This window comes from Phalacrocorax aristotelis, chromosome 5 (assembly GCF_949628215.1).
Source record: "Phalacrocorax aristotelis chromosome 5, bGulAri2.1, whole genome shotgun sequence".
Classification (NCBI taxonomy): domain Eukaryota; kingdom Metazoa; phylum Chordata; class Aves; order Suliformes; family Phalacrocoracidae; genus Phalacrocorax; species Phalacrocorax aristotelis.
The window spans coordinates 29620593-29643568 of NC_134280.1; the positions used below are offsets into that span (position 1 = coordinate 29620593).

Below are 22976 nucleotides of genomic sequence, written 5' to 3' on the forward strand. Positions count from 1 at the left end.
TGTGCTGAGTGAGCCAAATTATACATTCATTTCTTTTCCCCTCATTCTTCTTCATAAAGCAGCAGAGATCTGGAGGCTCTTCTCTCACCGGCGTACCTGGTGAATTAAGAGGAATTATCAACCTGATCAAATTAGCAGTGTAAGAACAGCCAGAGTGGCTCTGCCTGAGTGAGTCTGTCTTTATAAATCCTCTCTACAAGTCACTTTTTTCTGGTGGAAAAAATGAATGAATGATCCATTTAGCCTGCTGCCCTCTTTTTGAAATGTGGGGCAATTATTGTTATTTTTTGCTTGTCCAAAATCAGGCACTGCTAAAGCGTGGGTCATTTCAAATCAGAGGTTGTTATTTCTTGTGGCCATCAGTTCCTTGGGGACTCTTTTCTGTTTTGAGCCAGATAGAGGGGAGTTAGCAAGAGGCCTGTGCTACATAATTTTTTTCATTTATATCTTGGATGTTCAAGGTGCATGATGGTATTTGTCTAGAATAATTCCTAAGCTTGCCTAGTAGCTCCAAGGGGCAGTTCCTCTCTTTGCACTGGGCTTGGCTTATGTAATGGGTCTACAAGAGATCGTACGCGGAAATGCTATGTAAAGGTAGATAAGAGTTACTACACCTGAGTGCACAGTCCTTCCCATTGTGGAAGCTTAAACATCTCTTCAGTGAAAATGGTGTATTGTGCATAAATTACAGGACCGACAGAAATGTACTCTACCCTGTAGAATGTGAAAAACACGTTAATTTTTGTTTGTTTTCTCTTTTTATAATCAGGCATTTGCTGAAAGCTTGGTGTGATTTATTCTTTTCTTTTTAATGAATTGTTAAAAATGTTTGAAAAGGCATTAAATCTTCCTTTCTGCTATTAATCTGTAAAAGGGGAAGGGGATTTTAAATGGCCTCTTAGTATATTGCTTTATAAAACTGCTGATTCTAGCAGCACCAGAATAGGAATACATACTAATGTAGGAAACACTGAAGGCAGTCAGAGCCTCCTGCATTTATGGAGGAAAAGACTAATAGCTCCATTTTAACAAGGCTCTTAACACTTTGGGCCATCAGCAGGCATTGAGTGAGTGAAATTGGGAGAGCTCCTGTGTGCTAAAAGCATTGAAGTTCACCATTTTGTACCCCAGTTGGAGCCTTCCTGATAGAATTGTGCTCTTCAGCCAACTCCGGTTGCCATCTTGAAAACAAACCAAGTAGTGAGCTGGCATTTTGACTGAGTGCACTAATGCTTCACTTTTGAAATGGCACCAGAGCATGATAAATGCACTTAACTCCCAGTTGGTTACTTAGCTTTCCAATGGCATTAGGGAAAGTTTCTGGATTTGTGTTAAGAATGAAAGTAAAGCCTGTTTATATCACGTTTTATACTTGAGCAAAACACACAAGTGGAGAAAAACCAGCAAACTTTGTACTAAGATGCTAGCTTTGATTTAAGTAGTTATGCTACTGGAATCAGAAGGGGCGTGCTTAATGAGATTACGTCCTTATGGTACTGAATACCATGGAGGAAGGCCAGCCAGGGAAGGAAAGAGTATCCCAGCTAGCATGCAGTTGAGGAAAAGGCTCTGAAGGTTGTACCTGTTTTAAACAGTTCTTTGATACAGAAGCCTTTCTTGTTAGCAGTGATAAGATTATGTATGGGATTTGGAGCTTCTTTGCGCCCCTGCCTTTCTTTTGTTGATTTTGGCATGTTGCAGCATCATGTGTTCTCTGCTTATCGTTTTGAGATGCATTGTTAGTAGCTGAGCTGCATAATTGATCTTCATCTCTAATTACTCTCCTTTCCACAGGTGCCTGGAAAAGGTCCAGATGGGAGCTCATACAATCTCCACTTCGAGGGGATGGAAAGGCAGTATGCGTCTTTACCCAGGTACAGCACCAAGCCTCATACACACGTGCTCTGATTCACCCTCTCCGATAGGAAGGGAAATCAGCCCACAGCTGATGTCCAGCTCCGACATGAGAGATTATTTTGCGGTTTTGTCTTGTCACCTTTTGCTGCTGATTTAGTGCCATCTTTATAATGGTACTATTAATTTGGACTGTGGAATTTAAAAAATAAAGGTCTCTCATTGGACATGTCAGCAAGAGTCATGATCCACAGGTAGAGAACATGACACTGAGGAAGCTGGCTCTGCAAGAGTTATAACAGGTTGTGGCAGGGCATAAATGACCGAATTTATAGTGATACAATCCTAGCTGGCATTGACAGAGTACTGCTGTGAAAAGCCTCCACTACAGCAGCCACAGCTACTGAAGTCCCACTGTCGCTGCAAAGACCATCTGACTAGCAGTCCTATTCCAGTAGAGCATCTCTGTGCTTTAACAGAACACTGTGGAAATGAGAGTGAATTCTCTGAGGGCTTTTTAAAATTTTTAATCCTTATCAACTCAATGAAGGGTAATTCTAGTCTGAAACCAGTGGGGTATAACAAAAAGGAAGCATTTCAGAGACTTCAGTCCCATTTCTAAGGGAGTTCTCATAGTGGAGTGAAAGATATAGCAAGCCAGGAAGGGGAGCAAGAGGATGCTAGAAGAGATAGTGGGAAGCAGTGAGAGGAAAACAAAAATAGAAAAATATCCCCACTTTAGAAATAGAGGTCTGGGAAAGACATTGGAGGGGTTGCCCAGTCCACTTCTTGGACCTACAAGCATGATAATTTGCAAAAACAAAGCAAAAATAGTAGCTCTTTACAAGCAAGACGAGGTTCTTCGTTGTGAAGTAGTGCTGGCATTTAGGAAATCAGTGAATAGTTTCTTTTTGCTTCTTTTTCCACTGTGCTATTTACATTCAAAGGTGTCACTGGAGAGACTGATTGGTAAATCCAGATGAAAATACAAAGAATATCTTACTTTTGGAAACCAATATAAAAAGGCAGTCTCACAAGACATAGTTGGATGTTTGGAGGCATTTTTAATGTACGTAGTTTCTAAACCAGAGGATGTGTCTGTAGTTTAGTTACCACCTTCAAACGATACTTGTGTCAGCCATCATTTTGGAAATTTGTCCTGTACAGTAACTGGCATTTCTAAGCAATTACTGTACTGACAGTAACTAACAGTCACTAACAGAGGTCTGCTTCCCAGCAGTGTGTCCTGTATGTAGTTCCTGACTGACTGTGGATATTTTTACTCTCTTGGGTAAATAGCCATCTTTTTTCATAGTCCTCCAACACTCATGTCTCCTGTCACGTATTTAGCAGTGATTTCTGCAGGTTAGTTAGGTGTAGTTTAATTATGCACACTCTTTTTTATCTGTTTTAAACTTCAATTTTGTTGAGTAGTTCATTGTGAATTACAAGATTAAATTAGCAATTGGTGCCCAGTATAACTCTCTACAGCAATTTTCATATTCCTCTATCATGTCTCCTTTTATTCTTTTTCTCTTCAAGCTAATCAACCTTATTTTATCAATATTTATAAAATGGAAATTTCCCAGCGAAGTAACTTCCACCACCCATAATTGTTTTTATTTCACCGGTATTCCTTTCACACGAGGTTGACCAGAAGCAAGCACAACAGTGCAGATGCAGACATGCCCTTGCTTTATTCAGCAGTGCTCTCTGTATTCCTTCTATTCCATTCCTTTTCAAACCCGCTGCATCCTTGGTGTGTCCCCAAGGTGCATGTACTGCTTGCCTCTGCACCCTGGGTTTTTGTGATTTGTTTTTTGGGGTGTTGGTTGGTTGGTTGGGTTTTTTTAAAGCAGGTCTGTCTGAATCAGGTCATGAATCTTACAGTGCTCTTCCCAAAACCTCCATTTAACTTGCTGGAAACATGACTCTCCACCTCTTATGACAGGTTTGAGTATTTAGCTGGCTGGGACTCAGCATTTAGGAAGTCATCCAAACATTCAATAAGCTTTTGAAGATCAGTGTGAAGAGTGTCATTTCCCTCAGTGCCTAGAGAAGATTATGCTGGAGAGTGAGAGGGCATGCACTTCAGCAGGGTTGTGTGTGCTTCGTGACCCAAACACTTGCACTGGCGCACACAGGCCATGTCTCTAGGGGGTTTCCACCCTGGCAGGAGCAGAGCCCTGGGACAGTACACCCCTGGGCGCGCCCGCAGTCCAGCAATTGGCTGCTGCCTTTTATACTTCACTTTTGTAAGTTTTGCAGTTTCATGTTACTGCAGTAATTAAACCCTGGCAGTCACAAATGACTAGAATGCTACAGTGAAGTCTAAATCCAGACGAAGGGGATGCAGTCTCATTGCCAGCCACTAATGGAAATGAGTGATTTCTTTTGTTCTCATGGCTGACTGCCCAGGAGTATGGAGGAGTCCAGGTAAAAACCACCCATTTGCCAACCTATTCTCAGTGGAGGATCCATGAATACTACTGTAATGGACATCATTATTAAAAAAAAGAGAGAGAAAGAAATAGGAAGGTAGAAAGAAATACAGAGGTAGTATTTCCTCAAAGAGCAGCTTTCTTCTCCCCAGCATTCTAGTACTAATTCATGGTTTCCTGCCCTTGTCTTGTTCCTGTCCTCACCTTGGTCAAACCACTGAGCTGCCTTTGGTGTGGACATGGTGTTAATTGTCTGTATACATGGCCATTTAGGTCCAGTTTAATAAAAGATACTTAAAGAGGCTTCAGATGAGGGTTGTAGATGCTGGGAAGAAGATTCTTATTGCAATATTGTGTTGAGTCCAGGAGGATATGACCTTTGCCTGCCACTCTGGTGTGGCACAACAAAAGGAGAGAGAGGAAAGCGCTTGGACTGCAGCCAGTTTCACTGGACGAAGGGGGAGGAGGGGATCTGTGCCATGTCAAGAGTAGCTGGGACCTACACAAGGAAACTGTTCTGCTTACCTGGAAGCCAGCAGGAGTCGTGCCAATGTGTAGGCATGGACAAATTGTGTAAGAGAGCTTTGGTTTCCTCCCCACTGGGCAAGAAGGAGGAATGATCACCTGCTAAATAGCTTTATGAATTGTCTGTTGCCCCTAAGGCACTACCCCATTCCCACGAAAAGGCGCGCATCCTGCATGAAGGGGAAGTCAGATTGCCAGCAGCATCTGAACATACCTGCTGCTGGGTTGTAAAAATCTAGGCTTTGAAACATCATTGCTGCTTTGCCCTTTTGTTTTGTATTTTTCTGTCTTTCTCTAAAGCTGCTAATTTAAGCCTAGATATTATGGGCCAAATTCACGTGATATAAGTCTGTATTAACTGTATTTGAGGAATTCAGCCGTGTCAGGTGTGCTTGCCTTTTCAGCAGATGCAGCAGCAAATCCAGCGTCCCACTCTCATTGAGCTCAGTGATGCTCTTTTTGCCTTTGAGTGGAGGATCTGTTCCTGTGTAAGGTTACATTTTTAATTAAAAGCTGAAAACAGGAGGCAGCAGCCTTTGGAGGAAGGCTTTGTATGTGACTGGCGTAATGAGTGGCCAGCCGAGTTACGTAGTTATGTTCCTGGGTAAAATAATGCCAGTCTGTAGACTTGGTTTGGACATGTCTAGAGAGTCAAACGTCTGAATTAGATGATAAGTGGCTGTGGCAGGAGAGTGACAGGTCTTCATCTCACACTGCATTGTGCTGTTCTGTCTGCAGAAAAGCAGCAAAGTGGGAAAGACAGAATGGAAGGCTTTGCAAGAGATACAGTTCTTTGCACTCAATACTTACATGTTGCCCTGGGGCTACGGCTAAGTAGTGCTGAGTAGTAGTATTAAGCAATGTTAAATCCTCCTGCTTAGGAGGAGAATGGCTTGATTCTTATACCTCTTAGCATCTTCATTTGGGGAGAGAGCAGGGCAAGGGTGTGGGAGCCAGAAAAACTTTTGTACTTTTTAAACTATTTTTAATGCCTATTTTCTTGGTGTGATCCAGAATATTTTCCTGATGCAGCTATGGAACAAATATGAAGCTGAAGCTGCTCTGTTTGTTCATAGTTTTATTTTTGAGCTTGCTTTTATGGAAGTCTGTCTTCATGTAAATCACAGCCCTGCCAATGGCAGCCTTGTTTGGAGAAGTCTCGTGTTCGAGGACACGTTCTTTTCTGTGTTGATGGAGAAGCTGGCTGTGACCAAAAGCAGACTGTCAGGCACTGAGGAGAGACACTGGTGACATGATGAGTGTAGATCAGAAAGCTCAGCCATCTTCCTGGTAAGAAATGCTGATTCCAAAGGAAAGCTAACACTCCAGATTTTCTCTGGAATCCTCGTGTTACTGAAAAACACGCATTTTTGTCGAGAAAAGGGGTGGGCCTGGAAAGGCAGTAAGAGCATTAGAAAATAACTGCTGGCAAGGAAAAATGACTTCAGGCTGTGTAGATGAGTTCAGTTGTATTGCTGTGTCTGGGAGGGGACCACTGAGCACACTGGTAATTGGCTCACAGGAACATCTGCCTTAAATGTAACATGCATCTTAAAAATGGGAAACTTTCAAATGTATTAAGGAACTAGCCTTGCAGTACAGTGGCAGCATGTAGTTTTGCCATGCTGGAAGCTTCTCTTCAGAGTAACCATGCAACTTGCACTTCTTAAGGCAGTAGCTAACAGCTGCACATCCTCCATTTCTAGGTATGAAGCCAGAAAGGACAATTTTGATCACCTTGCCTGAGCCCTCCAAGACCTTCTACATTTCTGCATTAAACTAAATTTCAATTTTGATCCATCACATTACTTTTATAAACGTATTTACAAAAACATCTAACCTAGAATTAAAATGTCACATTGTGGAGAATTTGTTACGTTCTTCAGAGGTTATTTTACTGTTTTAAAAAAATTTGCCCTTTTTTCCTAAGTCTGAAATTACCTAATTTCAGTTTCTAGATACTAAGGTAAATACATTTTCTGTTAGATTTTAAGAGCCAAGCCTGCAAAATGCCTCCCCTTCGGTATTTGTATGTGGTGATGATTTCTGTTTCTTTTAACCTCCCTTTCAGTAAAATGAATAGATTGAGCACTTAGGTCTTACACTATAGAGCATGCAGACAGCATTGACTCAAGGGGATGGAGTCTCCAAGTAGTCAATTTATGAGATAGCCTCTAGGGTTGAGTGAAAAACATTTCCAACTTCTTGGATCGAAAGCAAAGTTTCTGTAACACCGATGTCATGAAGAGGTAAGGTTCCTCAAACAGAAGGAATGGATTACTTAGCAAGTTTCATTAGCTTTTTCTTGCACTTGAGTGTTCTTGCCTTTATTTTATTAACCAAATTTATTTCAAAATGCAGGATTTCTGCAATTTAATTGAATCCCAAAAACATAATCAGGAAGTGACTTGACACAAATCACAAGAAAAAGTTAATTGTCTATTAAATAAGAGTAATCATTCACCATTGTCTAGCAGAATCTGAAATTAATATACTGACATTACTTAAATATGTATATAGTGTATTCTCCTGGTTAACAAAAAGAAATCACAATTTTAGTGCAGACTATAATTAGCTGCAAATCAACTTGTCAGAGCATTCCCGGCCTATGGGAGTTGACTAACCAAGGAGCACAGATGAAAATGCAAGATTTAAAATCAATTATTTAAATCAAAATTCCCTGTTTGTGTGGTTTAAATCACAATTAATTTTTTTTGCTTTAAATCACTTTGATTTAATTTACTCCATCCCACATTTCAAAAAATCTGTCCCCATTCTCATTTTGTGTTTTTCATTTACATACCTCCTTGACATCCAACAGTATATTACACAGCATTGACCCAGCAGTACAGCTATGGTTATAGCCATCAGCTGAGGGATGTGATGTTCTGGTTGTTCTTTGGTGTTCACCCATCTGCACTCACAGGCACGTGGCAGTGGCACAGTGGTTCTCAGTAATGGCAACGGTGTTGCTCTGTCCCACAATACTGCTGCTATTCTGCCAAGTTATCACAGAATCACAGAATGGTAGGGGTTGGAAGGGACCTCTGGAGATCACCTTGTCCAACCCCCTGCTTGAGCAGGCACACCTAGAGCAGGGGGACAGGAGCGCATCCAGACGGGTTTTGAATGTCTCCAAGGAAGGAGACTCCACAGCCTCCCTGGCAGCCTGTGCCACTGCTCTGTCACCCTCATCTTATCTTATAAGGTCGCCCTCTGTCCCTTATCTTCCAGGGACCTTCTTGGTGCTGAGCCACTTCCTAGTAACAGTGTGCCCCTCAATTTTCCACTGTTCCTCTCTTCAGTTGTCTTCGTTACATGCCTCTACAGGATTTGCCTTTTTTTTTTTTTAACCCCAAAATTGTGATTTATGGAAGGCAGAGGGTGACAATGCTAATGCAGGCTGCAGGTATCGTAGTGAATGCATTGCTGCCTTGTAGCACTGTTTAAATTAGAACATCATTCACCTGGTTAAAAAGAGCATCTGCAGATATAATGTGGGGTTTTTTCCCAAAAAACTTTAATGACAGTGAAATAACTTACCAACCCAGTCCAGAATCACCAAGGTCATAGTCTGCCAGCGAAACCACGTTACTGGATATATATTATACAGTTACAAAGCAAACCTGTCCTATTGGACGCCAGAGGGAAATTTTTCACACTGAGGACCGTCAACCATTGGAATAATGTCCCCAGGGAAGTGGTTGACTCGGCCACGTTGGACACCTTCAAGAGTCGTCTAGACAGGGTGATGGGCCGTCTTGTTTAGACTCTGCTCTTCCCGGAAAGGTTGGACTAGATGATCCCTGAGGTCCCTTCCAACCTGTGATTCTGTGAACTTTTGGTGCATAACATAATACACAGTATTTTTAGTAATGCCCAGGTTTTCCCTCCAGAATAGTGCAGAACAGTGAAGGGCAGGGTGATGGGAAAATATTTTGTAGTTTTGGGTAGTGGAAGTGAAGTCTGTGTCTCCCCCGTTTCTTATATTGATTAAAATTAAGAGACAAGGGTCAAGGGAAAGATTTGAGAACCAATTTTGAGTTGTCTTTTTTAATTTTCAATGTAAATCATATCTTTTTTTTTAATATTCCCCTGACACAACTACAAAACTAAGAAGACTTTATAATTTGGGGTCTTAAATAGGATTAAATCTAAGTAGGGCACAAAAATGAGTGGCCCAGTTAATTTCATCATCCTAGTCATGTGAAATACAAATAATATTAAAACAGTATATTTTGCAGTATACTTGATTATTAACTTTTTCTTCTGTTTTAATCATCTGAAGTAATATCAATAACTCAGGGATATTTTTTAAAATACGATTTATATCTTGACAGCTGTACTTTCATTGAAAATGCAGCAGGATCTTATCTGCCTGTATCTTCCAATGTGGTGATCTCATTATTAATGAAATACGTGTATGGTTTCAGTTGGGTTTTAAGTCCTGGCAGATTAATTTAGAATCAGTTTTAATGGAAATACTGGTCCCTACTCAAGGACCTCCAAGATACGTTGCAATATACCAGCCAAGATGAAATCGAGGCAAAGAAAAAAGATCATTCTCGCATGCTAGAGCACAGGCTTGGGAATCAAGCTGATGTGCGTGTTAAAAGATTAGCTTAAATCCAATATCAAACAGTTTAAGATTTGCTTAGCTAATTTTGCTTAACTCTGCAAGGTAATAAAACTGATTGCTGTGGAAACTGCCCAGTGCCTCTGAGATGTCAGGAAAGTCATTGTTCTTCAAGAAGGACAGAGCCCACATCCCAAGTGGGACACCAGATTTGTGATACGTACATGCAGGAGAAGGCTGGAGGTGCTCTGTTGCAACTTGTTCTGTTTTATCTCAGTTTTGGCTACTCTGCTGCAGTGTGCCATGGTACTAATATCACCTCAGTGTCATATGTGAGGCCTGAAGGCCTTTTTTGTGCATAGTGTCAAAACACATTTGCCCAAAAATATGCAGAGTTCTTAAATAACCTGTGTATACTTCTACAGGGAGAGTCTCAGGCATTAAAAGCAGAGCAGGTAGCAAAGGGTCAGTGTACTGTAGACATTTCAAAAAATGGTCTCGTGTCTTGTGTCTTTCTCTAAGACTTGGCTGAAAGGAGGAAAGAAAATTGTAAACTGGATCACAATTACAGAAATCTCTACTCTGAATTCAAAAGGAAGGAGATTTGGTTGTAAAACATATGCCCAGCTTTCTAATAAAATAGAAGTATCAGTTGAAACAAACAGGACGTCTCTGTCCAAGCCAAATTAAGTCTTAACACTGAAAAAGTATACTTTGGAAAGTCAGGAAGGTCAAGGTTCATGACATCAAATCATAGATTGTGGCTGGCAGACCATTTGTATAATTTCCATGGGAATAACTAAAGAAAATTGAGCAAAGAAAATGTCTACAACAACTGGGACATGGCTTGAAAAAAACACTAAAACCCAGATGTCCCAGAAGAATACTTTGGAACTGTAGAAGGAGGCAGACAGGGATGGGTTTTGTCAATTTTTCTAATAAGTCAGTCAACTCCTTATAGCAAAAAGCCAGTTAATGCAATATGGAATAGTTTAGAAGTCAATTAATATTTTGAAGCTAAACAGCTAGTCTTTTTGCAAGGAGATACTAGCTGGAGTAAATAAAAATACTTTCATGTGTCACATTTACAAAAAACATGGGTTTGGTATGGATTTTAATGTATAATCAGGCATAAGGACCTCCCACTCAAACAAAGAGCAACAAATTCAGCTTAAAAATAAGGAAGGTGGAGGAAAATCCTGTGTTTGAACAAAAGGGCTTGAATTAATACTATAAAATTTAATGAAGTTGTGGAGACATTGCCTCAGAAAAGGAAGCTGTATTAGCTATGCCTCCAGTGGGTAAAAGAACAAAATGAATGTTAGGGAACAAAATATTAATGAAAGAAAGAAATGTCAGTACAAAATGGTTAGGTTGAGATGAAGGATCTGTGAGAAAAAGAGAAGTGAATGCAAATTAAAAAGATGATCAAATTAAAGCCCAAAAGCATACGTCCCATAGAATACATCAACAGAGTGATGTGCTGAGTGAAGCCTGGGGAATGAGATGGGTGCTACAAAATGCAAATACATTTTTGCATTGTTGAGAAGGATATTGAAATTGCTCAGGAGACCAACAGGCTGGGAAGCTCAGCTGGCTGCTTTATAGGTACGGATATTTGGAATGAAAACATTGCCACTTATGTTGGGTTATAAATCAGAACTGATCAGAAAGTGTGGACTCTAGGCTGCAAAAGTGAGGAAGTAAGTTTTTCTTTCTGTGAGAAATTTCATTGTAAAATAAAACAACTCTGCTGCAGTTCTTAGCTTTGGCTGTGGAGGTGTGGCTGAAAGATGGTTGTCAGCGAACATGCTTTAAAAATCGCTAAAAAAGGAGAAATGTGGGAAGCCAACAGCACTGGGTATAAATACATATGATTTTCAAGGATGTTGGGTCAGGATTTTTTGAGTGAGTTTCTTGCAGCTCTCACAGCATTGTGCACAAACCTCCTGTATGTTCCTTCATGGCTCAGCTAGGTTCCTGTAAGCAATCAGCAACTTTGCGATGGCACCCATTGCTCAGGGGCAGACTGTAGTTAGTTCTCCATAATCCATCCAGTTCCCTTATCTTCATCCAATCTTTGCAAAGCAGGTTCAGAAAAAAACAGGAAAGATGTTGAAAAGAACAGGGAAGTTGCGCTGTCACAATGGCAAGTTTCAAGCTTCTAATAGCAAGCCATTTAGAGTGAGTCAGTTATAGGTTTTCTTATTATACACATTTATGAAAGAGGAAAGGAGATTATGATGATAAAGTAGAAAGTGAATTGTATGTGGACAGTTTTAATTGCATGCTGTAAGGTAATGACAGGCTGTGAAATCTTAAGATCTCAAATATAGTTCTGGGTTCTTTTACAAACACATAGGGGACAGAGTCATGAACACTCAGTGTGCCACCCACCGAGAAATAAGAAACAGGGTGGGGGAGATGAGAGCCGTAGAGAAACACAAGGGTGATGGTTTAAGCAGACCTGCAGTTGTTTGTGATTGTTATCCTTGGTGAAACCCTGCCATTTGAGGAGAGGGCTTTTATATAAACTGGTGATTAAAGGAAAGAGGTATCTAATTTGGGATTAAGAGAATCACTGAAGAATTTAATAGTAAAAACAGTTGCTAGACCAGCTGTTTCAACATAGCTCATACAATTGGCAGCCAAACTGCTTCCATTTCATAAGTAGGTGACACATTTAATTTCTCTGCACAGAAGTCTCTTAAACATGTATCAGGAGAATATTCTAAATTCCATGGGGTTTTGTCCAGCTTTCTGTGCCCATATATTAATGTAACACTTTTACGTTGCTCTTCAACTATGACACTTTAGAAGATCATGCTTTGAATATGTCGATCCAGGTTGAGTAACACCTTACTCTGCAAGAAATGTTGTAGAAGCTAGTACGAGCCTGATCCAGAACCACTGCAATCCATGGACGTGTTCCTACTGATTGCAGTCAGCAGTAGCTTTAGGCTGAAACGTGATCGCTGTTAGAGCATATTCCTTCATTTCTTTGCTGTCTGGGTCAGTCTGGTAGTAATTTCATAGACTCCGATTAGGATATTTACTTTTTCCCTGGGAACTCTGCCCACCAATGTTTGCAGACCAAATCTCTCCATATTTTGGAGATCTTGGAAAAAGGAATATATTTTTGCCTGCTCTCTATGTTCTTCTCCACCCCATCCCATCTTACCAGAGATATAAGTGAAGTAAAAGTAGGACTTAAAAATTAATGTAAAACAAGGTTGTTGAAGAATTGCAAACATTCAGATCGCTAGCGGTTATGGACCAGTAACTTTAAGAGCAAGCATGGAGCTAAAACTCCTGTTGTACCCTCTTAGAAAAAATTAATTCCTGCTTTCTTAAGAATCTTAACCATCATCTTCAGGCTTGGAAAAGATTGCATTGTTCTAGCATTTAATAGTTATGTAAATTAGCACTAATTTTGTCACTTAGCACCTGCAGGAAATTTTCTACTAGAACAGTTCTTTAAAATATGGCATAAACAAAGCACAAGATGCACAGCGATACTGCTCTTTCATTGATGTTTATTTGGGAAAATCTGCATAAGCTATTAGAGCATCTTTACTACAGGTAAAGATGATGTGGATATGCCAGAAGCACGCCAGCAAAACTCTGTAGGCATGTGGTTGCTGTTAAATAGTGCATAAGCCACTAGTCAAACTTTCAGCAAGCTGTATTTTGGAAATATATTAAATACCATAATGCATATGCTAAAAACTTAACCACATCTTTACAGTGATGGTAGTGCCTTTGCTGTACTCAAAAACTTTGTCTGCCAAACATAACTTAATCTGGCTATAGAGATATTGACAGAACTCATACCTTCTGCTGGCTTCTGTCTGGTATCGGTGTGGCCTCTACTAGATCTGCGCTCTGTTCTGCGTGAGCAGATGGGATCCTACAGCTGTTTGAATAAATATTAGTTTTAAAGAGTTATTCTGCTCTGATTAACCATTCAGTGAGGAGGGACATGGCGGGGCAGAGAACACCTAAGGAATCTCTCTGCGTCAGGCCTCTTCCCCAACAAGGTTCATTTAAATGTTCAAGCAGTGATGAGGTGAGGAGTCATGTAAACTGGAAGCTGTTCCTCCAGTCACTGTCCTCTCTGCACACAGAGTAATTAATAGCTCATGCACTTAGAACAGCTGAAAAAACAGAGCAGAACATGCAAACACGTCCACTGTATAACATGCATGGGAAGCAAGAGGAAGAGATGGTTAACTTTAATAGAAAGTGAATTATCTGCCATTTTTGTTCCACTCCAGATGTAATTCAGCAAGGAGATTGGATCTGTGCATTAGATAGTTGGAGACAGCACCTTCGAAATTAGCGTCCAGTTCCGGCCAAGGGCAGAGAGGGAGGGAGGTGAATGTGTGAACAAAACCCAGCCTAGGTTATCAAGTAAAACCCTGAGCCAACGGGGGTCCTTGGATATTGAGTAGCTGGCACTTTTCTTCATTTAAAGAAGAAAAATAGCCTTTGTTTTCCAGGTGAAAGGAAGTACTTTGAGAGCAGTCTGTTGTAAATCATGACAAAATCTGGCAAGCAAAACCAATCTCAGCAGGATTTCACAGTTGAATATCCATGTGAATGTCTTTTTACTTGGATCTAGGTGTTATCGTACTGTTGTACATACCCATGTGTCACCAGGTTTTGGTCCCTCATTTAGCATTTTTGTTACGAATTTTGGCTCAGTCTGAGATGCCGTGCTTTTAAGAAAAGGAATATTTGTTTACTGAGAACTGAGATGTCTTCAGTATAAAAAGAATGTATTTTTGGAAGATGGTATCGTCACAGTTTTCCCCTTTTTTTCCTTTCTTAGAGATAGTAGTGATATGTTCTTGAACTGAAATCAACCACCCAAAACGATAGCTGGGACAAAACGAATAGAGGAGGGGACATGCTAACAGTCTGTCTTCCAAAGATCCTCCAACAGCAAACACACTTTACAGCTCTATGTTCAGCAATTAATGATTTCCAAAATCAGTTAAAAGCTTTAAGGATCCCTGTAGCCATGGTTAGAAAGCCTATGTGACTTCGCTGTGCATACTGTTTCTTACTGGTTGACTCGACTGCTGGTAGTCCTCTAATTAGCTTTGTAGGGGTCTCTGAAGGCATCTGGGTTTCTCACTGACTTGGGAATTAGGCTGGATTTAGGCTGCCTGAATATACACGTGCTGGTTTTTAGCATTTCTTGTAAGGATCTCTTTACTGCATGGTGTGCTGCAGCCCCCTCTGGAATGGTGAGTGGAAGCAGCTCGGTGGCGCAGGCTGTGCTGCAGTACTGACTGCACCAGGCATTATGGCAGAAAGCACAGAGCAGATCGGTTTGAAATGAAAGGGAATTTAAAAAAAAAAAAAAAGATTAATTCAATTAGTCAGTTTAAATTGAGTTGGGGTTTACAACTTGAATTTTTAGGCCCAGGTCCATCAGAGCACTTAAGCACCTGCTTTACCTTAAATACATTCTGCTTTTCAATAGCAATCATTTGCCTAGCTATCAGAGGCCTCCAGGAAACCTGGACTTAAACGTGCATTGTAAAGCATGGGGGAAGGATGGCAGACAGTCAGTGGTACTTAGAGAAATTTCACTTTTTCACTACCTGCGCTTTCTGTGGTTTAAATAATACCTCCTTAATGTTGCCTTAATGCAATGCTTTTTTGTTAAATAACCTGTAAATATTATCAAGAAAGGTCATTTAATGACTAATCTGACTTTTTGTTTGAAGAGACTTGTTACTGATCTTAACTTGGAATCTCTTTAGTATTATTGAGGAGAATAACAACCTTAATGTCATTTTGGTTTGATTTCTTTGTGTGAAGGGCTGACAGCTCTCCATTCTCTCCTCACCAAACATCTGAAGAAAGCTCTGTTATTGAGAGATTACTGCAGTGGTCCTTGGTCTTACAGCAATTTCATTAGAAACATTTCATTTTTAATGGACAATTGAAAATGTTCAGCTGTCCATTGTTACACTTCTTTGTACACAGTCTAAAAATATAGATGGAAATTATAATTACATCCGTAATGCTGGGTCCCAGCTGACATCACTTTAATCCCAATGTTGGGGAAAAAAAAAGAATACAGAACCCTTAACCCTGGTCTTTTCCTCCTTAGGCATTTCATTTTAAGTTGTACTAGTTTATACCACAAGTTTTGTAAGTTTTTGAAGGGACTTTAGTATACAGAGACCATTTTGCATCCTTAGAACGGTATTGCTGCTTTACACTTTTCTGACTTACAAACCAGAATGTTCTTCTTGAGTAATGGTTTATATTGTAGCTGCTTGATGTGATACGAAATTTCTCCCTTTTACTTTTTGGTCATTAAAAAAGAGGGGCCTTTGAAATGTCACAAAGTTCTTTTAAAGAAAATCCCATTTTACTGGAAGTAGAATTGCACATTTTTATTAAAGAGAAACCCAACTCAACATTAAACATTGAGGTTTGGAAAAGACGTCATTCTCAACTCACCACAGGCTCTCTACTATACCGTGTGTTTTTCCTATGGCATTCAAATAGTAGGTCTGTCAAGGTTAAATATGATGGGTTTTACTTTTTTATATCAACATCTGTAAGTACAGGCATGCCATCAAGTGTTCTGTGTTTCTGAAATCTGGGTCTTCCTGCAAACCTGGACTTAGACCAATAGTTGCTTTGTTTTGAGCTAGCTTCTGGGGAGGAAAGGAGGTTGCTTTTAAGCTGTAAGGCCTATGGAGACTATTAATTGCCGACTAACTGCAGCTTCCTCTGAAGCATCTGCTTCTGGTAGGAGTCAAAGACGTGATGCTGCAATTTAGGGAGCACTCCGCTGTGTTGCCCCAGTTGCCACGCTATTAATAATTGTAGATGTAACATCCGTGTAGCAGTGTGCTGTTCATCTGGTAGAATGTCTGGTTTCTTATTATTACATATAAGTGCACCTCTCTAGATCATGAACACTCAAAAAGTAAAAAAATAAAAAATAACTGCATTTTGGTCAGTCTTTTCTCTGAATACCTGAGAGACACAATTGAAAAGGAATGTTTCCACACAGAGTGAGGCATTTCAGCAACCCACATCTAGTACTTTAGCTATTTATTTGCTGTCTAAGGCTGTCAGGCCTTAACTTCCTGACTTCATTCCAGGATACAGATGTCTCATTCTCTCCCTGCCCTCTCCTCCCCTTTCAGATACCATTCTCCTATACAAGAGCCTAATCCAAAGCTCATTGAAGTGCTTCCAGACATCCAGAGGCTTTGGCTGAGGCTGGATGAGTCTGAGGCATAAAGTTCCTCATCACATCGAGTTATTCCCTCTTCTCAGTCTGGTATCTAGGCCAAGCACAGATCTCTTCCATCTTTACTTAACTCTGCAAAGTATCTTGATTTTTTTTTATGAACATGTCACTTCAAGCCTATCACACCGCACAATCTGAAAATACTTAGAATGATATTGTAGTAGTGACCTTTATTGTTCATTAGTGAATCAGCAGCCTAGCTTGCTGTGGCTTTAAACAAGCTATATAAATTGGTTGTTATTTTCAGTGATGATTCCCTTGATTTGAACATACGAGAGCAAAGATAATTGTTTGATTGATTTCATTATGTAAAAGATTGTTTCAAGTTAGAGGGTGTTTTTATTTAATTTTTTTTCCCCAGCCAAATTGAGACATGCTGTCTGGAATCTTTGCCAGGTTCTTACCAGGTTCAGATCGGGAAGTGCTGTTGCTTTTCTTTTTCTCACTGACGGCATGTAGTAGCCTTCCTGGGTGGAGCAGGGGTGCTTCTCTGATTGTGGTGGTGTTGATCATAATCAAAGCTGAAGCTACTGACAGCATCATGTCTTGCACATAAGACTCTAGTGCATGTCATAGTCTTGGACAAATGATGTATATGTGTGTTCAAAAGGAATTGAGGTCTATACCTGGTGGTGCTGTCCAAAGCCTCTCTTTATCTCAATATTGGCTTGCCCCTATCTTCCAGCTGCTGTGCTGTCACCTTTGTAAGGTATCACTAATTCCCAGCTGTTGGCATCACTTTCCCATTGCTCAGGGATGCAGCGTTTTGGTGTGTCTTTAAAGCATTTTTTTCCCCTGTCTTCTTCCAGCTTCAGCATCCTGATGTCTTCTGTTCTAGGTACATGACTAAGCTGATATAACTGTGTTGCCACAGGTTGTGCTTCCTCTGTGCTCCAAGAACTTTGCTGTTGCAAATTTTATCTTGTCATCTGGCACGCAGCATGGTGTGCAGATGGCAAAGAAGAAATTTGTTTAGAAGCTACATGTCTCCTCTACTACAAGTATTGGGGGGTGGGGGGAGTGCACAGATCTGCTTTCAGATCAGCATTGTCAATATTCCACAGATCTGGAATATTGATGATTGCACCAGTACTTGGGTAAAGGGCAAAGGATGCTGCATGCCCAGGGACTGTGCTCATAAGTCCTGCTGGATGCATGGTGCTGCCCCAGATGAGGAATGCACGGAATGAAATTACATAGATCTGATGAGGTCTCATGTCATCTGGGACTCCTTGCAGGCGTTGCCTGGTTTGGTGCTGCTGGGGAAGAAAGCAAAGAAGAGAACAGTAGCCAGGCCAGGAGAGGAAAGTGGAAAAAAAAAAAGTGGTGGGAGCCATGGGCCCCAGGAAACCAAACCTGGGCCTTGTGGAGGGAGGCAAAGAGGACAGCAGGAGATGTGGCATCTTGCCCTGTTGTCATGTCCTCCCATCTCCAGCATGTGGTCTAACATGATGTTCACAGACTTCCAGATTTGTTTTTCTTAAAGAAACAAAGTCCAGCAAATGAAAAGGGGAAGGGGAAGAACAGAGCACAGAAGTGCATGAAAGTCAGCAGTTATGTCGTCTTCATCTATGAATGGACCACATAGCTTGTATATATCTATAGGTATTAAAGTTACTGCCATATATACAAGTAAAAACTCTGCCTATGCCCATAAGGCTGGATTACAGCAGCTGGGAGCTGTATTGTGCATTTCCTTAGTGCTGTGTGGTTCAGGTCTCAAAGCAATGTTACAGTGATGTATTTGGTAGCGGTGCCGCGTCTGTGTGTTTCATTCACACACAGCTATTCTGCAGGGCGTGTTGGGGGGGCGTTTGAGGAACCAAACAGGTTCACGGCTGTGTCTCACCTCTCCAGAATCTGCTTCTGCTACCAGAATCTGGTGCGCTAAACCCTCCTCATCTGAGCAAGTCAACAGCCTGTCCCAGGCTGCCTGGGAGAATGGCAGGGACTTTGTAAATAAAGGGAACAATTGAATGATAAGTTCACACTTCAGCACACTGCTTAACAACCTGATAACAGTTAATTACATACAGTATTTTTAAATGCAGCAACAGGGAGATAACTCATTCAGAGATGGAGCACAGGCACTTGGGCCTCACAACCAAAGGTTAACCTCTTACTACCCATGTCCCTAAAGAGGCCAGTGGCCTGCACATCCAAATCTCACCAGCTTTGACCATTTACTGGCTAGCAGTGACTCAGGGTGATCCACGTAGCATTTCTTCAGCTGCAGGTAGGGGCAGGAGGAAGTTGCACTCAGTCCCACAACTTGCAGTGCCCCACTTTGAAAGAGCAACCTGTGTGCTGGTGGGCAGGAAGTGCAGAGTGGTAAAACAAGGGTTGTCTCTGCCATGGGCAGCAGGTACAGCATGTCCAGTCAGCAGTCGCTCCGCTTGCTGCAGCTGCACTGATGTTCGTGTAACTGTAGAAGCTCTTAAGGAAGAAGCCAGCATAAACACAGCTGGGATGGGCTGCAGTCGCAGGGTGCTCGCAGCCGTCTGCGAGTGACAGCAGCTGCAGTCAGTGCTACTGCACTCTGGGCACCGGGTGGGACGTTTCCGTCTCTCCTAGCCCAGTGGGACTGAGGGGTTTGACCCTTGTTATTTAAAGCTCAACTTCAGGATGTCTGCTGTCAAAGCACCCGTGAAGTTTGTGACTTAATGCAAGTCTAATTAACTGATTTGCCTATCCAAATCTGGAGATTTACACACCTCTGTAGAGGCAGCTGTAAAGTTATAACTTCAGCTGTTTATCATGCCCTGAGCCTTTAAATCTCAATTATTAAAGGTGGTGTTTAATGGCTGGCTGGAAAAGGGGTGGTTACCAGAGTGTTAATGGAGTGCGGCAAGCCAGGAAATTTATAATCTAATGCCTGCATGGAAATTAATGGTTCTAACTAAAGAAAAAAAAAAAGGGGGGGGGGTGTGTACTTACAGGGTGTTTGCACTGTTTAGGAGCAAATCAGTACATGAGCGGTAGGGGAACAATGGGGACTGAAATACCACCTGAAGAAAGAAATAAGAGCTGCTTGTTTTTAAGATCCCACTCGCCCCCAAAAAGCAGCCATCATTCTCCTCTGGATCTTGAGTTTTGCCTTTGTTGTAAAGGGGAAAAAAAGGGAATGGCACATCCCAGGGAGTTTAACAGAATGTCTCCACCCAGAAAGAAACTAAATGGAGGGTAAAATAACCAGCTACAATCAGTTTCAAAAATCATTTTCCTTTTTTACTGAAGCATGGTTTTACTACCCAGTTTGTGCCATTGGAGGCAGAATTGACAACCATGCTTCATCATGGCAATGGGAGAAAATGCTGCAAGGAATGCTTTAATTTAAATGAGAGATTTAAAAAAAAAAAAAAAAGCCTAAAAGCTTGGTAATAACATTAATAACCACTTTTTACAGGTTTTTACTAGCCCACTAAAGATCAGACAGCATGTTAAGATCCCAGCAGCTGAATAGTAAAGACCTGGGCCCAGGTTGTTATTACTTAGGAAGATTCCTTTAATGACTTCTGTTATTTGTTGAAAATCATTTGAGCAGCACAGCTGAATAATCACCATGCTTTAAATTCATTTCACATGAAAAATGAGAACAGGATAGAATTTGGGTTTATGTGTCTTTGAAAGCACTTTACAAAACCAGCATGGATAGCAGTAGTGCTGTGAATGGATACGCAAAGGGAAGAGGCTTCCTTGCTCAAGAGGAGCTCTCCTGGAGCCCGAGTGGTGTATCTGTTTCCTTCTGAAGAGGGATTTTGACTATGGCAACATAATTTCTTTTACATTACATTAAAATCTCCTGAACCTCCACAGGACCCTTAATTTCTATCCTGATAGCCTCCAAAAAAGCAGAGATCCGCAGTAGAGGTTAGGGTGAGGCAAAGAGATTGGATAGTATTTCTGGCTTCTGTGCCGTTGCTGTGCTGGGGCCAGCACTGGGGTCTCACCTCCCTGCGTCTCTCTCCCCCTTCTCATTGCTCGCCTTCTCTTGAGGGAAATAGCTGGCTCTTCTCCTGGCGGGGGTTGCGGGGTTCCCATGTCCATTGGAGCTACTGCACAATAACACAGCACAAATATTACTGTAAGAGAGATTTCACTTTAGCATCTTGCCTCAGTGGTGGCAGTTCTGCATGTATTCAGTACTTCTTCATATTAGTTTGAGTCTACACTGAAATGCAAAATTCAGCTGAGAAACCTAAACACTTGCTTCTCTTGCTGGCTTAAGATGCATACATCCTTTAAAAAGAAGTTTTCTCCCCTCCAATGTTAACTTGGCCAGCATCATCTCAGTAATGTACGCAAGAGACCAAAGGCCAAGAACTCTTCTAGTTTAGAGGAAGAGCTTTCGGCCCCTGCTGATCTGCAAAACAAAAGACTAAAGGGACCTTAAAATCTCATCCAGGTCTCTCCCTGACAGAGCATGGGGGTTCCTGAGCAACAAGCATGACTGTTTAGCATTGAGAGTAGGTTACCAATGCCAAGAGGTTAATGACTCACGCGGTATTATGTTGTGTTGAATAATGAGTAACATATGAAATGACACATGTTGTAATGACTCGCTACTTAAAGTACCAATCTACTTAAGATCTCTTTAAACTTGAAGAGATCACAGAATAGCGATGTCTTGTTCAATAGGTGCTACTTTGTTTTATGCCTCCTGGTACAAGAGATGTACCATGCCTGAGAGCTTATGAACAAAACAAGTGAGGAATTGACTAGGAAGGATTATTGGACTAGTTGTTTTGAATGCTTATTGGGCGTTTATAGAGCACCGGCTAGCATATTTGGGGGTTTGTTTCTTTTGATTTGAGGGTTTTAATCCTGATTATCGCAGCTCCTGTACTTGTAGGTTGGATTTAGGGAAGGAAGGAAAGAAAGGGGAGCTTTGCCTGCAGGATGGGATTATCAGAAGCTGGCCTATCTGCTGTGGAAAATAAACTAATTCTGGAGCAAAGAAGCAACACAATGCTTTATGGCATTGTTGCTGGTGGGAGGGGGTTTAATTAAATAGCACTCTAAATTCTGATGTTAACCAATCTGTGCCTTAGTTTGTTCTGTTAGGGATTGAGAACAATCAGTTTGCTTGCGTGCAAAATACACTGTTCGTGTTGTCATAAGAAATCTTATATAATCTATAGTAAAGCTTTAAACCTGTCAGACTACTGTTTTCCTGTCTTACAGTTGTTTCTGCAGACTGCGTATCTGCATGGAAACCTAGCATCTGACTAAACTTTATGCTTGGTTCTGGATGTTAATACAAGAGGGAAACCTAAATGTCTCCAGTTGCTAGGAATGGCCCAGGGAGCTGCTGGGACCCAACATCTCTCAAAATGGGGCCCTCTGCAAACAATTTATTGTTTATCCTTTAGGATTTTGTTCTCCAGCCACTTTCAGGCTAGACTTCAACTGGAGTAATATAAACATGTCTCTGCACTTACCTTCTTGGATTGTGGTGCTTTTGCTGTTTGTTTCTAAATATTCCAAGCCATAATACTATAGAGAGAGAAAAACTATGTATATAAACTCTTATGTTCAGGCCAGTCAAGGCCACTGTTAAACTTTGCAAAACTGCATGCAAGGGAGGAGAATCAGGCCTGCCTGCATTGCATCTGAAACATGTACTCTTGCTTGAATTTCAAACAAACTTGTATGGATCCCTCCTTCTCCAAATCCAAAACAAATATGAATTCTTTAAAAAAAGGAGGGAGAGATTATTCCACTCTTTTTTTCCCCCCAGTAACATAGGTCATGAAATGATCATTATTTTTATGGGTCTGCAAAGCCTATAGAAGTCAAAGCGATGTAATATACATTGCAGAGTGTTCTGCTAATCCAGTCCAACCGCAGTCATGCCTGGCCCAGGGATGAGGGTCTGGTAACTGGAAACCTGACACTGAAGGAATTCCAAACACAGTCCTCAAACTAAAAACAGCTCTCTTCACATGGCATATGCTACATGAGAGCCAGGGATTGTATTCGTTTACGTTATCTGATTTTTTAGCCTTGTATTGTTGATAAAAGAACAGGAGAGGAAAGCACCTCCACCAGCTCAGCCCATAAATAATCTGTGTGTGGTGTGTTTGAGGTTAGTATGACATTGCTAGACATCTGCTGCCTTCTGAGAGGTACAAGCCTCTCGCAGACAGCAGCCACTGAGCCCGCCCTTGTGCTGCAGATTCTTCCCAGTGCTTAGATACCAAATTTGATTTCCAGTGGCTTTTTAAATGCAAAACCACTGATCAGCTATGGGAAGTACTGGTCTGAAATGGCAAAGAATATTTGTAAT

At 41.2% G+C, this 22976-nt stretch overlaps 1 protein-coding gene across 3 annotated transcripts in view; it reads left to right on the forward strand.

Annotated features, from left to right (window-relative positions):
* PARD3B (par-3 family cell polarity regulator beta) overlaps positions 1-22976 on the forward strand; it is a 442892-nt gene that overhangs the window by 409495 nt on the left and 10421 nt on the right. For all 3 annotated transcript variants that reach the window (XM_075093709.1, XM_075093710.1, XM_075093711.1), the window contains exon 22: positions 1795-1874. In XM_075093709.1, coding sequence (XP_074949810.1) covers positions 1795-1874 — 80 coding nt within the window. The remainder of the gene's footprint in view (positions 1-1794; positions 1875-22976) is intronic.